This window comes from Bos indicus, chromosome 25 (assembly GCF_029378745.1).
Source record: "Bos indicus isolate NIAB-ARS_2022 breed Sahiwal x Tharparkar chromosome 25, NIAB-ARS_B.indTharparkar_mat_pri_1.0, whole genome shotgun sequence".
NCBI classification, from domain to species: Eukaryota; Metazoa; Chordata; class Mammalia; order Artiodactyla; family Bovidae; genus Bos; species Bos indicus.
This window is the reverse complement of record NC_091784.1, coordinates 10,691,612-10,714,300: the sequence shown is the minus strand read 5'-3', so window position 1 is coordinate 10,714,300 and position 22,689 is coordinate 10,691,612. Positions and strand designations below refer to the sequence as shown.

Below are 22,689 nucleotides of genomic sequence, written 5' to 3'. Positions count from 1 at the left end.
TGCCACGCCAGGAGGACGCCCGAGCAACTCTCTGGAGGGGACTGTGTAACCGAGGCCTCCCAGCAACAGCCAGCGCTGAATGGTCAGCCATGTGGACGAGCCACCCTGGAAGCAGATCCCCCAACCCTAATCCAGCCTTCGGATGACTGCAGCCTTGTGAGACACGGAGCCAGAACCGTCCTGCCAGGCCATTCCCAACAACAGACACACTGTGAGAGAAATGTGACAGAATTCTGACCAGCAAGGCGGGAAAGGAAGTCTGCTGGGAGGCTTCTGGGAAAGAAGTTTGGGGAAAGTCAGAAGGGGGCACAAGAAAGGACGTGACGTCACCAGGCTTTTCAGCAGTGGCAAGTGAGTGTGGTGTCTGGAGCTTTTGCAGCCATCCTGAGACCATGAGGGGTATAAGCCTGAAGACAGATGCCAGCTCAGCAGAGCAAGACAATGGAAAAGCCTGGGTTGCTCACGAAGTGGTCGAGCCAGAGGATGAGCCAGTCCCAGGAAAGTCAGCATCTGTACTTTTTGGAATGTGAGATTTAGTGACCTGATCGCTCAAGCTCCTCTTAATTGTAAGAACAATGGCAACTCATTTATTTAAATTGTTAGTAATTCTCCCAAAGAATACCAGAGTAAGGAATGACAAGGGCTACAGTTTTAGGGAGTCAGGTACATACTAGTTGTTTTGAAGACATCATCTCATTTAATTCAACCCCTGGAAAACCCTTCAAGGTAGAAACTATCATCACCATTTCTCAGATGAAGAAATTGAGGCTCAGAGGACTAAGACTCCTTTAAGGTCACATAGCAGGCAAGTGGCAAAGCTGGGTTTGACTGGAGTCATCACTGTTTTGCCAACAGAGGAACACATCCCAAGTTAATTTCTGGGCACTTCTCCCTACCAAGAGTATCATGCTCTCAGGTAGCACAAATTGAATTTTACATTAAAAACAGAAAAGGTAACTTGTTCAATTGAAAAAAAAAAAAACACGCCAAGGTCAAACAGTGTTGCTATGAAATAGTGAATCAGGAAATGGTGAATGCAAATGTGCTTTGTAAACAGACACAAGGTCACCCAAACCAAAGGCGCTGCTTGAACTGGCCAGCTTCCAAACAAACATGCCTCTGTGCAGCTACTTACCTCATTGTAAAAGAAATGGACCGTGTGGTTGTTGAGTTTTAATGAAAGCGTTTTCAGGAACGATATGTAATATGCCATAATCTCCTCATCAGAAAAATCGAACTTGTGGACAATGATAGAATTTACATAGTTATTAGAGAGCAAATAATCTAGAGGGAGAAAAAAAAGAAAAGGAAAAAGATTAATTAATTCACGCTGGAGGAAAGACAAGCAGAGAAAAGTCCAGGAACAAGCAGATGACCACGTGAAGGGGCTTGAACCAGTCAGGCTGACAGGGAGCAGCTTAACCTTTAACCAGCACAGAACTCAGCCACCATGCGTAGTCACTACAAAGTTCAAGAGCGAGGCCCCAGAAAGCCCAGGACACGGCTGCCTCCCACACCAGACACAAGAATCCTCGAACATTTCCCTCCGTTGCTAGCAAAGTTCAGTGAGAGAGCCGGTGGCAGGGCAAACCAGGTGGTATGTGGGCAGTTTCACAAACCACCCACAGACGAGGGTCAGCTGCACCATGTCTTATGAAAGATGGCCCCATTTTGCCATCAAAAGTCACATTGTCACCCTTGAGTGCCACAGAAGGCTCCGCATGGCAACATGATTTATAGAGGCCCCTGGAGGCTCAGCCTCCACGACCGGGCCAGCAGCAGGCGGACTGCTTTGCGTCATCACTCACCACGATGGTGAACCTGCAGAGTAGGCCTGTTTGCCCTGTTTTGCAGGTGAGTAAAAACACTAAGGTTAATTAATCTGCCCAAGGACAGAGAGACAGTAAGTCAGGAATGGAATCCAAACTTCAGTTCACTGTCCTGTGTTAATACCATGCCCTCATGGCGGCCAGGGGCTTCCCTGGTGGCTCAGCTGGTAAAGAATCCACCTGCAATGCAGAAGACCCCAGTTTGATTCCTGGGTCGGGAAGACCCGCTAGAAAAGGGATAGGCTACCCACTCCAGTATTCTTGAGCTTCCCTGGTGGCTCACCTGGTAAAGAATCTGCCTGCAACATAGGAAATCTGGGTTCAATCCTGGGTTGGGAAGATTCCCTGGAGAAGCAAAAGGCTACCCACTCCAGTATTCTGGCCTGGAGAATTCCATGGACTGTATAGTCCATGGGGTTGCAAAGAGTCGGACATGACTGGGTGACTTTCATTTCACATGGGGGCCAAGGAGGAAAACTGGATAACGAGGCCCTGGGGGCACTGGATCCACAAGGGAGTGGCCATCCTGCTAAGCTCCCAGGCCCTGCTGGGAGACAGCTTCCCGTGGTGAGAGCTTCCAGCCGTGCAAAGGAAGCTAGAAAATACAGATCTTAATGCTGTTACCTTTGAAGTTGAAATGTCAGCCACTAGATCCACTAGTTGTGGAAGCTGTGCTTGCCAGTGAAAACAGTCTACAGAACCCCTACCACTCATGGGCCTGCAGTCTGCAGTCTCGGCCTTGGGCCCTGGCCAGACAAGTTGTCCTCTGAGTCCTCACCAGACACCCTGCGAAGCTAGTGCTGCCGTGCCCACCATCGGCCCTTCCGTTCTGGCTACCTCCCCACAGATGGGTAAAGGCCAGACATGACCCACACCAGCATACGGGCAGACCCACACCAGCATGCGGGCAGACTCAGCAAGGCAGGAGAGCGGGGTGGCACCTCTCTACCTCTGGTTGTGGGACCAGCAACACGGCCTCCCTGGAGCTTATCAAGACTTGCGGAGTCTTGGGCCCGGCCCTGACCACCTACTCAGATCTCTGGGTGGGCCCAGTGCTCCGTGTGTTGAGAAGGCCCGCTAGGCTTCCCCGTCATGCTCCCACCTCAGAGGCACTGGCTTCAAAGGTAAACTTGGACCCACACTGCCTGAGTGGCTTCCCAACTGGGTGACCTTGGGCAGGACATGTACGCTCCTCACTCCCCAGCTTTCCCATCTGAGAGCAGGAATTAATGAGACCTTCCTCACGTGAGGAAGCAGGTAAAACAGGAAAAGCTCTGAGGACCCGGAGGAGCACAGAGGCACCCCCTACGCAGGAGCTGCCAGGCTTCACCTCCGCACTCTGGCTCGGAGACTCTGAACCTCCACCCCCAGTCCACCAGTCGCCACAACTGCTGTTCTTGGGGGAAAACAGAAAGAAAAAACAGAAAGCTGTTTGGTGCCAAAGAGGTACCTAACTTAGGCCAATCAGAGATTTACTGAAAAGGTTGGAACTACCAAACACACCAAGAAGAGTCACCCGGAAGCACAGGATGAGAGAGGGGTCTCAGCAAGGGCACTCTGCCAGGGTCGCCTCAGAACGGTCTCCGAGGCGCTGCAGGCAGGACACCAGTCTGTAGTTTCCAAAATCTCAGTGATAACAATTCTTGAGGTAAGTCTTATGGCTCGCTCTAAGAGAAAAGGCAGTGGGGTCCTAAGAATTTTAACACATTTAAAAATGAGGAAAATTCCGCGGACAGAGAAGTCTGGCCGCACTACAGTCCACGGCGTCACAGAGTCGGACGTGACTGAAGCACCTGAAGCATGAAAATGAGGTTACCACACAAAACACACGTACTGAGCCTCTCCAGTCGTGTCCAAGCCTTTGTGACCCTGTGGACGGTAACCCGCCAAGTTCTTCTGTCCATGGGATTCTCCAGGCAAGAACATGGGAGTGGGTTGCCGTGCCCGCCTCCAGGGGATCTTTCCGAGCCAGAGATGGAACCCGTATCTCCTGCGCCTCCTGCATTGACAGGCGGATTCTTTACCACTAGTGCCACCTGGGAAGCCCCAAATCTGCAGGATGCAGCAGAAGCAGTTCTAAGAAGGAAGTTTAAAGTGATACAAGTCCAAGTCCAAGTCACTCAGTCGTGTCCGACGCTTTGCGACCCCATGGACTACACAGTCCATGGGATTCTCCAGGCCAGAACAGTGGAGTGGGTAGCCACTCCCTTCTCTAGGGGATCTATCCAACCCAGGGACGGAACCCAGGTCTCCTGCATTGCAGGTGGATTCTTCACCAGCTGAGCCACAGAGGAAGCCCATATGGGCCTTCCTCAAAAAAAGAAAATCTCAAGAAAAACAACCTAAGCTACCATCTAAAAGAAATAGAAAAAGAAGAACAAACAAAACCTAAAGTCAGAAGGAAAGAAATAGTGAAAATCAGAGGGGAAATAAATAAAATTAAGAAAACAATTTAAAAAATCTATAAAACCAAGAGCTAGTGTTTTGAAAGGATAAACAAAATCAACAAACCTCTGGCCAGGCTCCCCAGGAAGAAAAGACACAGAACCCAAATAAACAAAATAAGAAATGAAAAAAAAGAAATAACAACTGATACTGCAGAAACACAAAAAGAAAAAAAATCACAAGAGTATACTCTAAAGGGTCATATGCCAACCAAATGGACAACCTAGAAGAAATGGACAAGTTTCTAGAAACATACAGCCCTCCACAACTGAGGAGCTGTTTCAAAAAGGAGCTTCTTTCAAAATGAAATAGATAATTTGAACAGACTAGATACTAGAAGGGAAATAGAATCTGTAATTCAAAAAAAGAAAAAACTCCCTTCAAACAAAAGTCCAGGACCAGAACCAGATGGCTTCACTGGGGAATTCTACCAAACATAAAAAGGACTTACAGTGACCCTTCTCAAACTCTTTCAGGACTTCCCTGGTGATCCAGCGGGTAAGAACCCGCCTGCCAATGCAGGCGACACCAGTTTGATCCCTGCTCTGGGAAGATTCCACGTGCCACAGGGCAACTGAGCCCGTGCGTCACAGCTACTGAAGCCTGCGTGTGCTACAGCCTCTGCGGCAAGAGACACCAACGCAATCAGAAGCCTGCGCTCCGCAGTTAGCGAAAGCCCAAGCACAACCACCAAGACCCAGCACAGCCAGCAGTAAATAAATTAATTAATTTTTAAAACTCAACTCTTCCAAAAGACTGTAGAGGAGAGAACACTTCCAAAGTCCTTCTATGAGCCACCAAGACCCTGATACCAAGACCAAAGATACTACTAAAAAGGAAAATTACAGGCCAGTATCTTTGATGAATATAGATGCAAAAATTTTGAACAAAATATTAGCAAACCATATCCAACAACAGATAAAAAAGATCATACACACACCATGATCGAGTTGCATCCATCCTAGGGTCACAAGGTTCAATGACGCAAATCAATCAGTGTGATATACCACATAAACAAAAGGAAAGACAAAAGTCACATGATCATCTCAATAGATACGGAAAAAGCATTTGATAAAATTCAACATTCATTCATGATAAAAATTTTCATCAAAGTGGGTCTAGAGGGAACATATCTCAACATAATAAAAGTCATTTATGACAAGCCAACATGATACTCAATGATGAAAATCTGCAAGCCTTCCCACTAAATTATGTAACAAGACAATGATGCCCACTCTTACCACTTTTATTCAACATAGTATTGGAAGTCTTAGTCATAAAAATCAGACAAGAAAAAGAAATAAAAGGCATCCAAATTGGAAAATGGAAGGACGGAGGTAAAATTGTCATTACATGCAGATGACATGATATTCTATATAGAAAACCCTAAAGGTGGTGCCAGTGGGAAAGAATTCAGCTACCAATGTAGGAGACACAAGAGACGTGGGTTCGATCCCTGGGTTGGGAAGATCCCTTGGAGTAGGAAATGACAACCCACTCCAGTACTCCTGCCTGGAAAATTCCATGGACAGAGGAACCTGAAGGCCTACAGTCCATATGGTTGCAAAGGGTCGGACATGACTAAGCACACACGCACACAAAGATTCCACAGGAAAACTATTAGGACTGAAAAATGAACTCAAGAAGGCGGCAGGATGTAAGGTTAACACACAGGAATCTGTCACGTTTCTTTACACTGACAACGAAATAGCATAGAGTTAGAAGAAAAAAGATAATCCCTTTTAAAATCATGTCAAAAAAAAAAAAATACCTAGGAATAAACCCGATCAAGGAGGCGAAAGATACACACTGAAAAGTAAAAAATATTGAGAAAGGAAACTGAAGATGCTTTAAAGAAACGGGAAGATATCCCATGCTCATGGATTAGAAGAATTAGGATAGTTAAAATGGCCATACTACCCAAAGCGATCTATAGATTTAATGTGATCCCTATCAAATTACCCATGACATCTTTCACAGAAGTAGAAAAAATAATCCTAAAATTTATATGAAAGACCCAGAACTGCCACAGTAATCCTGAGGGAAAAGAACAAAGTTAGAGGCATAACCCTCCCAGATTTCAGACAATACTACAAAGTCACAGTCATCAAAGCAGTGTGGTATTGGCACAAAAACAGACAGATTTATGGACCAGAATAGAGGTCCCAGAAGTAAACTCTCACACCTACAATCGATTAATCTTCAACAAAGGAGGCAAGAATATACAATCACAAAAAGGCAGTCTCTTCAGCAAGCGGTGTTCAAAAGCGAGAGACCCACATGTAACTAAATGACGTGAGAACATACCCTTTTACCATACACAAAAAGAAATTCAAAAATGGCTTAAAGACTTAAATTCATGACATCAGAAAACTCCTAGAAGAGAACAGAGGCAAAACATTCTCTGACACAAATCGTACCAATGTTTTCTTGGTCAGTCTCCGAAAGCAATAGAAATAAAAACAAAAATAAACAAATGGGACCCAATCAAATTTATAAGCTTTTACACAGCAAAGGAATCCATAAACAAAACGAAAAGACAAACTACAGAATGGGAGAAAATATTTGCAAATGATGTGACCAAGAAGGTTTAATTTCCAAAATATACAAACAGTTCACATAGCTCAATATCAACAAAAACAAACAACTCAATCAAAAAATGGGGAGAGAAGACCTAAACAGACATCTCTCCAAAGAAGACATACAGATGGCCAACAGTCACAAGAAAAGATGCTCAACATCGCTAATTATTAGAGAAATGAAAATCAAAACTACAATGAGTTGATCACCTCATTCTGGTCAGAGGTGATATCATATCACCTCATTCTGGTCAAAATGGCAATCACCAAAAAGTCTACAAATAATCAATGCTGGAGAGGGTGTGGAGAAAAGGGAACCCTCCTGCACTGTTGGTGGGAATGCAAACTGGTGCAGCCATGATGCAGAACACGATGGCGGTTCCTTAACAAACTAAAAATAGAACTAGAATATGACCCATCAACTCCACCCCTGGTCATATATCCAGAAAAGATGAAAACTCTAGTTCGAAAAGACATGCGCACCCCAGTGCTCAGAGCAGTACTATTTATAATAGCCAAGACATGGAAGCAATCCAGGTGTCCATCAACAGATGAATGGATAAAGATGATGTCACACACACACACAGAGGGATATTAGCCCCCCAAAAAATGAAATACTACCATTCACAGCAACAAGGACGGACCTAGAGATTTTCACACCAAGTGAAGTAAGTCAGACAAAGACAAATATACTGTGATATCACTTTTATGTGGAATCTTAAAAAAAATGATACAAAGGAACTTATTACAAAATAGAAACAAACTCACGGACAACAAACTTCTGGTTGCCAAAGGGTAAACGCAGGGCAGGGGTAAACTTGAAATTTGAGATCAACAGATATACACGGCTATATATAAACATATATTTATTTTATACTACATATATTTTATGTTATGTATAATATTTTATACTATATAAATATATATTTTATACTATATATATTCTGCTAAGTTGCTTCAGTCGTGTCCGACTCTTTGTGACCCCATGGACTGTAGCCCACCAGGCTCCTCTGTCCAGCAGATTCTCCAGACAAGAACACTGGAGTGGGTTGCCACACCCTCCTCCAGGGGATCTTCCCAACCCAGGGATCAAACCCAGGTCTCCCTCACTGCAGGCATATTCTTTACTGTCTGACACCAGGGTTGCCTATAATATACTAGTATCACTACGTATAAAATAAATAACAAAGACCTACTGTATAGCACAGGGAACTATATTCAATAGCTTATAAAAAAATGAGGTTACATATACCACAAATCTAAGTGTATAGCTTGATATATGTGGCAGTGTATATATTTATGAATTTTAAGTACTTGTACTTATGTGTGTATATATACTTGTGTGTACGTATATATATGCATATATATGTACACATACACACACCTCTCACACATTTTAGGTGTCCAGCGCGATGAATTTTTGCAAATAAATGCAACAGGTAAGCACCACCTTGATCAGATAGTGCATTTCCAGCTCCTGAAAGACACTCACACCCCTGCTCCATCCGTTCCCTGTCCCCAAGACAGCCCCTCAGCCTAACTTCCAGCACCGCAGACTCGTTCTGCCTGATCCTGAGCTCCGTGTATGTGGACTCACATGGGAAGCCCCCGCCTAGTGTGTGGCCTCTCACCACGGCCCAGTTACCCACGTCTCTTCCTTTGTCTCCTTCTGGCTATACAGTATCCTGTTCTTGGAACAGTCCACGACCTACCCACCCAGAATCCACACTTGCAACGAGCAGCCAGTAAGGCTGCTTCACTCTACTGTCTGGCCGGCTGTGGTCAGCGGGGGCCGAATGGGCCGGCAGGAGAAGGGATGTCGGCCCTGCTGTGACTGCTGAGTGGTTCCCAGGCCGCTAGAGACACAGACGCCTGTGCTGGCCGCTGGGGGTGAGCGGCCTCCAGCCTCCCGGCTGCACCCCGAGCTGGAAGAGCCCCGTGCTCCCATGACTCCCCCGCGGGACTTTTCTGGGCCTCCAGACCGGACTCCGTGGGTGGCGGGGCCACGGTGGGGGCGGTGCAGGCGCCTCTATTATTCGACTGGGATTTTTCTACTATGCCCTCTCTGTGTGGCCGGCTTTCTGTGGTATGCTTTTATAATAAACCCAGGAGTCTCTAAGTAATCTCAGTCTCTCGGGCCTGCTGTCACTTAGGTCACCAAACCCCACAGGCAACAGGTGTACCCGTGAAATGGCTGCCTGTAATAACGAAAACCCGGAAACCACCTAAATGCCCGCGGTCACGTTAAGTAAGTTATGGCCCAGAAAGAGGCGGCTCTTAAACCAAACAAGGCTGGGATGCATGAATGGACAACATGAAAATCTAAGATACGCTAGTTAAGTTCGGAAAAAAAAAATGAAGCAGACAGCAAAACGATAGAGGTTAACACTGAGCTGTTGGGGTGAAATTCTCCAGAACTTCTGCTTTCTATAGCTTTTTCATTGGACTTTTTGTTGTTTTACAATGGAGACATTTTCTTCCTATAATCAGAAAATTAAAAGCAAAAGTCACCCATCCTTCTCACTCCCATACATCCAAATTCTATAAAAACAGTACTTTTTGCTGCCTTGGTGGGGCTTATGAAAGTGCTCTGATGAATTCCCTGCAGGGCCAGCACCATCTGCCTGGGTTTTCTTACAGCACAATACACTTTTTAGCCCTGAGGCAAGAGAGGCCGTATGATCCAGAAAGCCCAGAATTTTCTATCGCCCCCAACCCCCTCTTCAATCCTGTAGCCCTGAGGTCAGCTGGGTCACCAGAGAACAGCCACTTGGGGGAACACTGGCTTTAAGGATAAAACCAGCTTTAATTGGAAACTTCCAGCTGCCAGACCCCACGCTACGCTGCGCACACCCGCTCTCACGCTTATCCTCAAGCCACTGCAATCTGCAGGTACTCGGATTGTCTCCACTTCAGAGAGGCAGAAACTGCCGCTTGGCGGGTCAACATCCTGGAATAGGCGTGGGGCGTATGTTGGCAGTACCAGGCCTGGGACTTGCTTGGCTCTCAGTCCATGATTTGCAATACGGAGCTGGGCCTTCCCCTCTCGGAGTTTTCAGAAACTGCCCGCAATTCACATCCAGCGTAACCAAAGCTGTTAACAGGGAAACCACTCAGGGAGAGTGAGTCAAATCGCATTTGCCAATTCACAATGGGGGAAGCCTCAGGAGTCTCCTGGGACAGTAGTGCCATCTAGTGGCCACTTCCTGGGACAGCAGCACCATCCAGTGGCCGCATCCCAGGACAGCAGCGCCATCTAGTGGCCATCAGCCAGAAGCTCTTTCCTCCCCTGCCTCCTCCCTCCTCAGGGGAAATGCCGCCATTCTCTTTTACTGGAAGCTTTTCTCAATCCTGTCTTGGGGGCCAAGAGCCTGCCTGTGACACAGGCATCCCATCACTTGTCTTCTCTTCCCTGCTTCCAGCAGGCAGGCCCTGAGGCTTGGTGCAGTTATCTTGGAATAAAAAAGCTTTTGATCAAGCACGGAGGATTAGGAGCCAAATCAGGGTTTCACACCCTGGGCACTGTTGACATTTTGGGCTAACTACTCCTTTATTGCGGGGGGCTGTCCTGCATGTTGTAGGATTTTAACAGCATCACTGACCTCTACCCAGAGGCCAGTAGCACAGCTCCCCAGGAATGTCTCCAGACACTGACAAATGTTCATTGGGAGTACAGTCACCCCCAGTTGATGACCACTGAGTTAATCTGCCTGGGCTGAAACCCATTCTGGATTCCGGCCTTGCTAGAGCTGTGACCTGGGGCCAGAGAGTCAAACTCTCTGAGCATTAAACGAGGGCACTCAGCACCTGCCTCGCAGCGTGGCTGTTTCAGATCACGAGCCCGGGGCTCAGCAAGGGCAGGGAGAGGCTCCGAGTCACCCTCACCAGTGCGGCAGTGGAGCTGAAGCAGGCAGGGCAGGGGCCAAAGCCACGCCCTGGCCACGTTCTTCCCCATCCTGCTGCTTCCAATGCTTATTCTGTTGGCTGTCTACTCAGTGACCCAAGCTCTTTAATAACAGGTTATAAAGAAGACACGCAAATGCCCTCAGAACCACCCAGCAGAGGGGAGCCCTCTCTCAGCCCTGCACAGCACCCTACCATGCAGGGATTAAAAATGGCACTAGGGCCTGAACTGTGTGCCCCCAAAACTCATGTGCTGAAACCCTAACCCCCAAAGGAACTGCATCTGGAGACAGAGGCTTTCAGGAGGTAATTAAAGGTCACATGAGGTCAGAGGGTGGGGCCCTGATCCAAGACTAGTGTCTTTACAAGAAAAGGAAGAGACATCAGAATCCTCTCTCCACGTGCACAGAGGAGAGACCATGTGAGGACATAAAGAGAGTGAGGCTCTGCAAACCAGGAAGACAGGCCTCCCCAGAAGTCAGCCCCGGCGCCGCCATGATCGTGGACTGCCAGGGCGAGCACTGTGAGAAACGCATTTCTGTCGTCTGAGCCGCCCAGCCTGGGGCACGCGGTCTGGCAGCCCAAGCACACCAAGACACACGGTGAGCACAGACATTCTCAAAGCAACACGAAAACCATGGCACACGACATGTAGCGACACCCAGCTACCTGACCCTGGTGTGGAGGCCAGGGTCAGGACTGTCCTTACAAAGTGAGGTCTCGTGGCTGATGTTCTCAAAGAGGATGTTTAGGGTCTGCAGCAGCTGAACGCACACGTAGCGGCCCGACTTCTGCCGCAGGATGTTCAAGAAGAAAACGAACATGTTCTTCTCCAGGAAGAAGCTGCGGAGAGAAGGGGACAGCGTCAGTGGTCTTCCACTCGTAGAAATGCGCGTCATCCTCTGGTTACACACCCAGCACACGTGGCGGAGCAGCCAGGCCACACCACACGCATGGGCTTGGCTTCCAAGACACCCAGTTCCCACGACGCTGTATTCCACTCAGAGAAATGCAACCTTTCAGACTCTCTTCCTGGAATGTGGGAACAGTGCTGATTCTGGGAAGTGGTGAACTTCCAGATTTCGGACAGAGGGGGAAAGGTCTTTCCCAACTAAATGATGACACAGTGATCTATCTACGCTTCTAAAACCAACACGCAGCCGTTTTCCATCCACATTTTACAAACTTAGTTTTCCCCACTAAGTCTCCTTCCTTAGCCTTCATAGCTCTGAGTGCTCACCAGCAACCTAGGAACCAGAGTAATTCCCCGCAAAGGGGCACGAGGGTGCTGAATAGTCAAAGAGTTTGGGTGGTTTCTCAGCTGGCAAGTTGGTCATTTCCACATCTAGGGAATGAGAACTGCAAGGAAAGAGAAAGTGCTGATGCGGTCATGGGACACCAGCCAGCCCCCAGGCCTTTCTCTTCCTGCACAGACTATTTGCCTGCATGCAGGCTGGGGGCACTGACTTTGGGGGGCACACAATGGCTCTTTTAATCTTGAAATGGAGATCCCCTAATGCCTTTCTTTAAAGGAAGAAAATGTTTTTAGTTATGTTCTCCATATTCAAGCTAAGGGGCTTCCCTGGTGCCTCACTGGTAAAGAATCTTCTTGCCAATGCAGGAGACGCAGGTTCAATCCCTGGGTCAGGAAGATACCTTGGAGAAGGAAATGGCTACCCATCCCAGTATGCCTGTCTGGAAAATCCCATGGACAGATGGGCCTGGTGGGCTACAATCCATGGCGTTACAAAGAGTCAGGCCTGACTTAGTGACTAAACAACAACAATTCAAGCTGAGACCAGGTCACCTCTCATCTAGGACGCTCAGGACATCCTAGCCATCTCGTGGATCTGCTGTTGGCTCAGTCTTGGGGCCTCTCTCTTCCTGCCGCCATCAGCTCCCTGCTGGTAGGACCATGGCCTGGCACTGGCTCGGGCCTGCAGACCTTCTGTCTGAACGGGCAGATGAATCAATAAATCTGACCTTAGAGGGACCCTAAATTCTTTCCCAAGGGAGTCTGTGTGCCAACAAATGCCATCCACAATGACCCCCAGAATATTTCTATCATTTGACGAGTCGTGTCTTCCTTTGCTTCAGGTTGTATAAAGCAGTGACTGCCAAGTGTCACCCAATAAGTTCACTGCAGCCCGATGACCAGCTTGGGAACTTGTCAACATGCCTGTACCTAGATCTTGTCCAGGGGTAGATTCCATATGTCTAGTGTGAAATTTGGGTGCCTGGATTTTTACAACCCCCTAGAGGCGTGAGGGGATCCTTGGGAAAGTGGCTAATTCTAGGGCTGGGGCAGGGAACATGCCAGGTGAGCCTGGAGCACCACAGGGGACCAGAAAGTAAGGACGTGCTCCAAAATCCAAAAGGACGGGGGTGTGTCACAGGGACACAGGAAGTGACCTGAAAGAGCCCCCAATGCTCAAAGCCGGAACAACGCCAGCACAAAATAAATCACAGAGCGCTGGGTTATCATCCAGAGTACAAAATAAACACCCACGAGTCCAATCTTGCAGATACTGTTTTTTTACAAATTGAAACCTTTTGTTGAGCAAGTGTGTTGGCGCCATTTTCCCAACAGCATTATTTCTTATACGTATGCTGATTTTGCAGACACAAGGCCACTGCACCCTTGACAGACTACAGAATGTTGCTGCTAAGTCGCCTCAGTCGTGTCCGACTCTGTGCGACCCCATAGACGGCAGCCCACCAGGCTCCCCCGTCCCTGGGATTCTCCAGGCAAGAACACTGGAGTGGGTTGCCATTTCCTTCTCCAATGCTTGAAAGTGAAAAGTGAAAGTGAAGTCACCCAGTCGTGTCCAACTCTTAGCGATCCCATGGACTGCAGCCCACCAGGCTCCCCCGTCCCTGGGATTCTCCAGGCAAGAACACTGGAGTGGGGTGCCATTTCCTCCTCCAATGCATGAAAGTGAAAAGTCAAAGTGAAGTTGCTCAGTCGTGCCCGACTCTTAGTGACCCCATGGACTGCAGCCCACCAGGCTCCTCCGTCCATGGGATTTTCCAGGCAAGAGTACTGGAGTGGGGTGCCATTGCCTTCTCCGACAGAATAGTGTGACCATAACTTATATGCACTGGGACTACCAAAAAAAATTCACGTGACTCGCTTATACTGTACTGTTCACCTTGCTGAGGTGGCCTGGAACCAAACCTGCAAAATCGCCAAGAGATGTATATAAATAAATGACTGGGTAGATTAATAAATGAGGAGAGGAGACAAATCTGCTATGCAGAAGAATTCCAACTATCATCTGTAGATTCGTCCTCCTTCAAGAAGGTGGAGCTTAATTCCCACACCCCAGGAAGCTGGACTTAGTGACTCACTTTGGAGACCAGTATAGGGGAGGAGGAAAGAGTAACCTTGGGGTAGAAAACCCTGGCAGATATCAGCTGCACCAAGTGATCCGGTTAACCCACCAGGGACCATGTGGCTGTCAGGAACAATGACATTCCTCGAGGGGAAGGGCACTTCCCCAGGAAGCAGTCGTCCCCAAAACTTCCAGGCTGGTCAGGAGAGAAACAGCAAAGAAACCCAGACTGGGGGACACTCTACAAGACAGCTGGCCAGTCCTTCTCAAGACTATCAAGGTCATAAACAAGAGAAAACTGAACAATTGTCACAGACCACAGGACACCGGGGAGACATAACCACCAAGTGCATTGTGGCACCTGGATTAGGATCCCAGAGCAGAAAGAGGGTGTTAATGGAAAAACTGGTAGATTCCAAATCAAGTCTGGAGTTGACGTAATAGTGGTGTTTTGACAAATGATGTTAACAGGGGAACAGGGTGAGGGGTAAATGGAAGCCTTCTGTGTAATCTAAAATCTACAATTATCCAGAAACTTTAAAATGGACTAAAAACAAATTCTCCTGGGGCCTCTGCAGGGCAGTGATTTAAGAATAACTGGGCCTCTGAGAGCTCGGCAGTTTCTCTAAGATGACAAGTGGACTAAAAAAATCCATTCTAGTACAGGTGACTCTCTGTTCGTTTCTAAGGCAAACCATTCAGTATCACAGTAATCCAAGTCTATGCCCCAATCACAACTGCCGAAGATGCTGAACAGTTCTATGAGGACCTACAAGACCTTCAAGAACACCAGAAAAAGATGTTCTTTTCATCACAGGGGACTGGAATGCAAAAGCAGGAAGTCAAGAGACACCTTGCAAGTTTGGCCTTGGAGTGCAAAATGAAGCAGGGCAAAGGCTAACAGAGTTTTGCCAACAGAACGCCCTGGTCACAGAAAACACCCTCTTTCAACAACACAAGAGACAACTCTACACATGGATGTCACCAGATGGTCAATACCGAAATCAGATGAATTATATTCTTTGCAGTGGAAAATGGAGAAGCTCTATACAGTCAGCAAAAACAAGACCTGGAGCTGACTGTCGTACAGATCATGAACTCCTTACTGCCAATACAGATCATGAACTACTTATTGAAGAAAGTAGGGAAAACCACTAGACCATTCACGTATGACCTAAATTAAATTCCTTACAATTATACAGTGGAAGAGAAGGCAATGGCACCCCACTCCAGGACTCTTGCCTGGAAAATCCCATGGACGGAGGAGACTGGTAGGCTGCAGTCCATGGGGTCGCTAAGAGTCGGACACAACTGAGCAACTTCACTTTCACTTTTCACTTTCATGCATTGGAGGAGGAAATGGCAACCCACTCCAGTGTTCTTGCCTGGAGAATCCCAGGGACAGGGGAGCCTGGTGGGCTGCCGTCTCTGGGGTCACACAGAGTCGGACACGACTGAAGTGACTTAGCAGTAGCAGTGACAAATAGATTCAAAGGATTAGTCTGATAAGAGTGCCTGAAGAACTATGGACAGAGATTCGTGTACAGGTGGTGATCAAAACCATCCCCAAGAAAAAGAAATGCAAAAAGGCAAAATGGTTGTCTGAGGAGTCCTTACAAATAGCTATGAAAAGAAGAGAAGTGAAAGGCAAAGGAGAAAAGGGAAGATATGCCCATTTGAATGCAGAGTTCCAAAGAACAGCAAGGAGAGATGAGAAACCCTTCCTAAGTGATCAATGCAAAGAAATAGAAGGAAACAATAGAATGGGAAAGACTAGAGATCTCTTCAAGAAAATTAGAGATACCAAGGGAACATTTCATGCAAAGATGGGCTCGATAAAGGACAGAATATGGACCTAACAGAAGTAGAAGATATTAAGAAGAGGTGGCAAGAATACACAGAAGAACTATACAAAAAAGATCTTAATGACCCAGATAACCATGATGGTATGATCACTCACCTAGAGCAGACATCCTAGAGTGCAAAGTCAAATGGGCATTAGGAAGCATCACTACGAACAAAGCTACTGGAGGTGATGGAATTCCAGCTGAGCTATTTGAAATCCTAAAAGATGATGCTGTGAAAGTGTTGCACTTACTATGCCAGCAAATTTGGAAAACTCAGCAATGGCCACAGGACTGGAAAAAGTCAGTTTTCATTCCAATCTCAAAGAAAGGCAATGCCAAAGAATGCTCAAACTACTGCACAATTGCACTCATCCCATATGCTAGTAAAGTAATGTTCAAAATTCTCTGAGCCAGGCTTCAGCAGTACATGAACCAAGAAGTTCCAGGTATTCAATCTGGATTTAGAAAAGGCAGAGGAACCAGCAATCAAATTGCCAACATCCAATGGATCACAGAAAAAGCAAGTGAATTCCAGAAAAACACCTGCTTCTGCTTTACTGACTACACTAAAGCCTTTGACTGAGTGGATCACAACAAACTGGAAAATTCTTAAACAGATGGGAATACCAGACCACCTTACCTGCTTCCTGAGAAATCTGCATGCAGGTCAAGAAGCAACAGTTAGAACTGGTCATGGAATAATGGACTGGTTCAAAATTGGGAAAGGGGTACATCAAGGCTGTATACTGTCACCCGGCTTACTTAACTTATATGCAGAGTACACCATGCACATCAATAACCTCAGATATGCAGATGACACCACCCTCATGGCAGAAAGCAGAGAGAAACTAAAGAGCATCTTGACGAAAGTGAAAGAGGAGAGGGAAAAAGCTGGCTTAAAACTCAACATTCAGAAAACGAAGATCATGGCATCTGGTCCCATCACTTCATGGCAAATAAATGGGGAAACCATGAAAACAGTAAGAAACTTTATTTTCTTGGGCTCCAAAATCACTGCAGATGGTAATTGGCAGCAATGAAATTAAAAGACGCTTGCTCCTTGGAAGAAAAGTTATGACTAACCTAGACAGCATATTCAAAAGCAGAGACATGGCTTTGCTGACAAAGGTCCGTCTAGTCAAGGCTATGGTTTTTTGAGTAGTTGTGTATGGATGTGAGAATTGAACCATAAAGAAAGCTGAGCGCCAAAGAAGTGATGCTTTTGAACTGTGGTGTTGGAGGAAACTCTTGCGAGTCCCTTGGACAGCAAGGAGATCCAATCAGTCCATCCTAAAGGAGATCAGTCCTGAATATCCATTGGAAGGACTGACGCTGAGGCTGGATACTCCAGTACTCTGGCCACCTGATGTGAAGAACTGACTCACTAGAAAAGACCCTGATGCTGGGAAAGATTGAAGGCGGGAGGAGAAGGGGATGACAGAGGATGAGATGGTTGGATGGCATCACTGACTCAATGGATATGAGTTTGAGCAAGCTCCAGGAGTTGGTGATGGACAGAGGACCCTGGCGTGCTGCAGTCCATGAGGTCGCAAAGAGTCGGATACAACTGAGCAATTGAACTGAGTAAAGATGACACGGTTTCTCATCTTTCACCCAAGCATCTCTCTCATTTCCATAAACAGATACCAAGCAACCAACAAACAGTAAAGTCCCCACAGATCCTGAAAGGCAACTCGTCCTGCTTACAAGCAACACCTGTTTATTACTCAGGTTTTCCTTAGGGAACCCAAGCAGTGTCACAGGTCTGTATTTCACACCATTTGCATTTTCCACAAGTAGCTCCATCTGATGAAAACCTCATTGATGAAAATACAGAACCAGCCAGAAAATCAGAATATCTAATAAGGAAGCCGGGTTGGAAAGGGAACACCTGTATTTGTTTTAAGTGGTTTTACTAAGTGGCCTCAATAGTTTCAATTGAGATTAGTTTATATAAAAATAAAATCTGTGTTTGGTGGTTGTCACAACCCCAATCCTTCTGCGTTCAGACGTTGGAACAGGTCTGTTGGGGAAAGCAGTTCATGGGTTATGGCCTTTGCTTCTTAATTATCCAGTAGGGGCACCTTCTAAAATGATCATTTGCTAATATTTCTCGAGTGCCTACTCTGTACCAGGCACTGGGCAAGGAACTTGCTCTCTCTCACTTAACGATGAGGAAACTGAGGCAGGCCTAAGCCTGTTCACCAAGGAAGTGTGAGAGTGAGGAGAAACCCCTCCATGGACTTTGGCTTCTTCACTTAGCAGCTGCGTGACCTTGAGCATAAACATCTGTGGGGGCGGGGATAAAGGTGGGGAGGGCAGCAGGTCCTCCACCCTGGAGGAGCCGGGAGACTTCCTCATAGGAGGATCATCCCATCATGAGCTCAGCACTGCGGCCAGCACCAGGGAGCACAATTTCGGCTAACCCTCAGCGTCCCCCACCCCCACCCTCACCCCAGGGAAGGCTCTTTTCAGTTCACTTGGAATCTAACACCCAAGACATTTTCTCTTTCCTTTGGGGGAGATAATCAGACATGACTTGGAAAATTATCCATGACATTTTCAGATTTCTCCAGGGACACTCATTTCCATAACTTGCCCGTTTTCAGCAGGCATTTCTACAGCATTTCAAGGACATTTGAGAGAGAGAGAGAGAGAGAAGGTGCAGGACCAAACTGGCGTCAAACCCTGACGTCATTGGGAATGACTCATGGCTCGCATTTAGAAAAACATGCAAAGGGAGAAGAAGGATCAAAAAACAGACACCCTTACTCAAACACAGAGCTGTCATTCTGGTCCCCCCAGATGAGGATCTCGGTGATGGACCGGATGGTCTCCACCAGCAGGTTCCTGTTCTGCTCTGTGACGGTGGTGTTCTTGGTCAACACGTGGTACAGGTACCTGAGAGGAAGGGAAGAAAGGAGAACTCAAGGTGACCGCCAGAACGGAAGCCAGGCCCAGGGACCATGAGCGGCATGTTATCAACAGTTTGGCTGGGTGTTTTTCAGACTTGGTGGTCAGCACAATTCCCATTCAGAGGAGACGTAACTCACCACCCGAGAATAAAGGCAGACGACACTTCGAACTGTTACATAACCAGCAACTTACCAACCCAAACCGAAGCAAGACTGCCAAGCTTTTGAAGACAGGTGTGCTCACGCTCCAGTGTGGGCAAGAGAATGGCCTCGACAGCGGGACAAAGCGGGGACAGAGCCCACCTGAGACTCAAGTGCAGGGGTGCGGAGGGAAGGCCAGGCGGTGGCCTTTTTCACACTCTCAGGTGGTTCTGAGGCTGCTGGAACCAATGGAGATGCACAGCTCAGCGCTAAACGCCTAAGAGCTGCTGTCTGGCTGCGGCAGAGATGAGACCTGGAGTCACAGGTCAGGGAGGATAGGGCCCAGAGCCAGCGGCTGGGGCACAAATCACAAGCCACCATGATCGCCCCTGGAATGCCCTAATTCCCCTTCACAGGACTGATGGCTCAGATGAAGTGGGTGGTCTGCAGTTCAAGGGCAGTGATCTTACCCGCTGTGTGCAGCTGGAAGTGGAGTGGATTCGAGAGGCAATGACGAGGTACCTCACCCACCCACCCACACGTGCAGAGACCAGAGGCCCGGCCTTATCCTGGCGGGCAAGAGAATCGCAGAGGCCATTCCTGAGCAGCACAGGGACCAGCAGCCTGGCCAATGCCCTGGGAGTGCTGCCTGGCTCAGGTTTCAAGAGAGCGTCTCCCAGGCCCGCAGACTGAGGCCAGTTCAGCTTGCCAAGGTCCTAACCAACCAGCAAACTCTTCCACGTATGTCAAAACCCAGCTCAGTCACCTTTCGGTGAAGCCTTCTTCAAGAACCTCCCTCCCGCTCTCCTGCCCGAGTGGATTTGCTTGCTCCCTCCTCTCTGGCACCTCTGTACCCAGATGCATTTGCTGCTGCACAGACCACTCTGATTTGCAGTGATCTGCCTCCTTCACGAGACCTGAGTTCCCTGAGGTCAGGAACATCATCTTACTGATCCTGGTGACCCCAAAAGACTCCAGAATGTCTGATACACTGTAGGTGCTCAATATATGGTGAATGGGAGTGGGGGGCCCATTTTCACAGATAAAAGGTAGATCAGAGTATACAAGACAAAATATAGTCAAGGAGTTAAACACAGCAAGTAGTGGCAAAGAACAGCAGCGAAGAGTTCAAACCTTCGGCCCCAACAGAGAGACCTGGGCTTGATTCCTGGCCGTGTCACCTGCTGCGCGAGGCCTTCCATGAAGCATTTCACTTCTCTGAGGCCCGGGGTCTACAGCAGTCAAGGCCTCCTTGCTGGACTGTTCCAGAGATTCTGTGATGACACGCTGAAAAAGCCAAGCCCTGCGCCTGCCACACGGAAAGTGCTCACAGGAGGCAGGGCTACCGGCTACAGCCATTACCACCCTGTGGTTGTTCTGGGGAGGGCCATTGTTAAAACCATTATTTAAACTCTAAAAGGAATACTCCACGAACACAGGAAGGACAGACAGGCTGGATCCACACAGTCATGAAAAGAGGACTTCACGGCAGGAGTTATAAGAAGGTCCAGAGAAACCAGAGCAGGAAGTGGGGAGTCTGGTATGAGCTGGGTGACATCAAGCAAGCGACTTACTCTGTGTATCTCAGTTATCTCACCTGTAAAATGGGAGCAGCACCAGCATATGAATCCTTTAGTACCTATTACGGTGTCTTAGGAACAACCAAGTTAAAAGGTAGATAACTAACCTGGCAGTTCCCATGCATGACACGAGTGCCAGCTATTACTGTCGTTATCATTGCCTTCACCAGATAATCCCTGAAAGAAATTCTGGTAACTACGAGGAGGCCCTTACAGACAAACCCAGTGTGAGGGTGGGTGTCAAGTTCTCAAAAGAGGATTCTCGGCACTCCCACGTGCGGTGCATGGCCTGCATGACTGGCCCTGCGTGCAGGCGGGCCTTCCTGTGACCCTCATACTCGCAGTAACCTGGGGACACACAGCTTGCTAGCAACGCACAGGCCAGGAAGGGACCTGAGGGGCACTCAGCAGCTCATCCACAGCCCCGGGGCAGAAGCTGTCTGAGGGCTCCAGCCCACCCCACACCTCCGCAGACCTTGCGACTCTCTGCCTTTCTCAGTGGTGCCATCTGCTGGCAAGTGGTGATGCAGCACCAGGGTCTCACATGACCATGACTGAAGGTGGGTGTCTTTTCACACGTTCAGAGCCATCTAAATATTCTCCTTTGTGAGGTGCCTGTGCGAGTTTTTTGCCCACTTTTTACTAGGTAGAGAACCTTTTTTCTTATTAATTTGATGGAGTTTATGCATTCTGAATACAAAACCCTTACTGGATACATGAAAGTGAAGTCAAGTGAAGTCACTCAGTCCTGTCCAACTCTTTGTGACCCTATGGACTGTAGCCCGCCAAGCTCCTCTTCCATGGGATTTTCCAGGCAAGAACACTGGAGTGGGTTGCCATGTCCTTCTCCAGGGGATCTTCCGGACCCAGGGATCGAACCTGGGTCTCCCGCATTGCAGGCAGACGCTTTACCCTCTGAGCCACCGGGCAAGCCCCTACTGGACATATACCTATGGCAAATGTTTTCTCTGAACGCAGTTTGCCTTTTCACTCTCTTTACAGTGGTCTTTTGATGAGGAAAAGTTTCAAATTTTAATGTGGTCCAATTTATCAATCTTTCCCTTGGATAGTGCTTTTTGTATCCACCTAAAGGAATCCTTACCTACCCGAAGGTCATGAAGAAATACTGTTTTTTTCTTTTAAAAAGGTATTGTTTTACCTTTCACATTCTGACTTAGCGCACACCTGAAACTCACTTTTCTGTATAGCATAAGATATTAGCCAAAATTCATTTTTCCCATATGGCGATCTAGTTGATTCAGCATCATATACTGGAAACGTCCTCATTCCTCCAAAGACACCAATGTCGACTTTGTCGTTAGTCAGGTGACCACTTGGAACTCTTTCTGGATGCTCCAGTTCTGCTGATCTGTTTGTTTACCTTTGTGCCAACACCATGTTATCTGATCGCTGAAGCCTTATAATAAATCTTGCAATGTGATGTCTTCCAACTTCTTCCCTTATTTTTCCATTATTATATTGGCTATTCTTGCCCCTTTGAATTTCCATATACATTTTAAAATCACCTTCTCAATTTCCACAAAAAAATATCTGCTAAGATTTCCTTTAAGACTGCCCTAAATCTCTAGCTAAATATGGAGAGAACTGACATCTTTTTGAAAGTGTAACGTGAAGACATTTACATTTCCTTCAAGGTTTGCTGGATGGGGGCTTGTGCATCTTTTGTTAGATTTATTCCTAGGTATTTGATGGTTTTTTTGATGCTGCTGTAAATGGGAGTGTTTTAAAATATTCATTTTCTAAATGTTTGTTGTTGGTGGATGCAAACACCCACCAGATCTCAAGCTCTAAATTCCCACTGCCGCTGGTTCATTCTTTTGCCACCACAACGCCCAAGCACACTGTTTCAGGTCACGTTTTAGAGACAGCCCCTCGATATATGTCTGCTTAAATGTGGTGAGGGGAAACAAGAAAGCTGAATGGATGAAAGGTTAATATTTTAATGTTGCATCTAATTCCAGAGCTTTGGAAGATCAAATAATTCAACCACCTCAGAAACACTAATACAATATTAATATAATAACTTTCTGGTTTTAAACATAACACTATTTTAGAAAGATTGGAAACTTCAACAACAAAAAGAAAGATGACCAC

At 47.2% G+C, this 22,689-nt stretch overlaps 1 protein-coding gene across 6 annotated transcripts in view; it reads right to left on the bottom strand.

Annotated features, from left to right (window-relative positions):
• The window catches only part of CLEC16A (C-type lectin domain containing 16A), a 234,658-nt gene that overhangs the window by 201,765 nt on the left and 10,204 nt on the right, over positions 1–22,689 (bottom strand). For all 6 annotated transcript variants that reach the window (XM_070779669.1, XM_070779667.1, XM_019987685.2 and 3 more), the window contains exons 2-4: positions 18,711–18,839; positions 11,466–11,599; positions 1,136–1,284 (exon numbers count right to left, since the gene is read on the bottom strand). In XM_070779669.1, coding sequence (XP_070635770.1) covers positions 1,136–1,284; positions 11,466–11,580 — 264 coding nt within the window. In that variant the 5' untranslated portion in view covers positions 11,581–11,599; positions 18,711–18,839. The remainder of the gene's footprint in view (positions 1–1,135; positions 1,285–11,465; positions 11,600–18,710; positions 18,840–22,689) is intronic.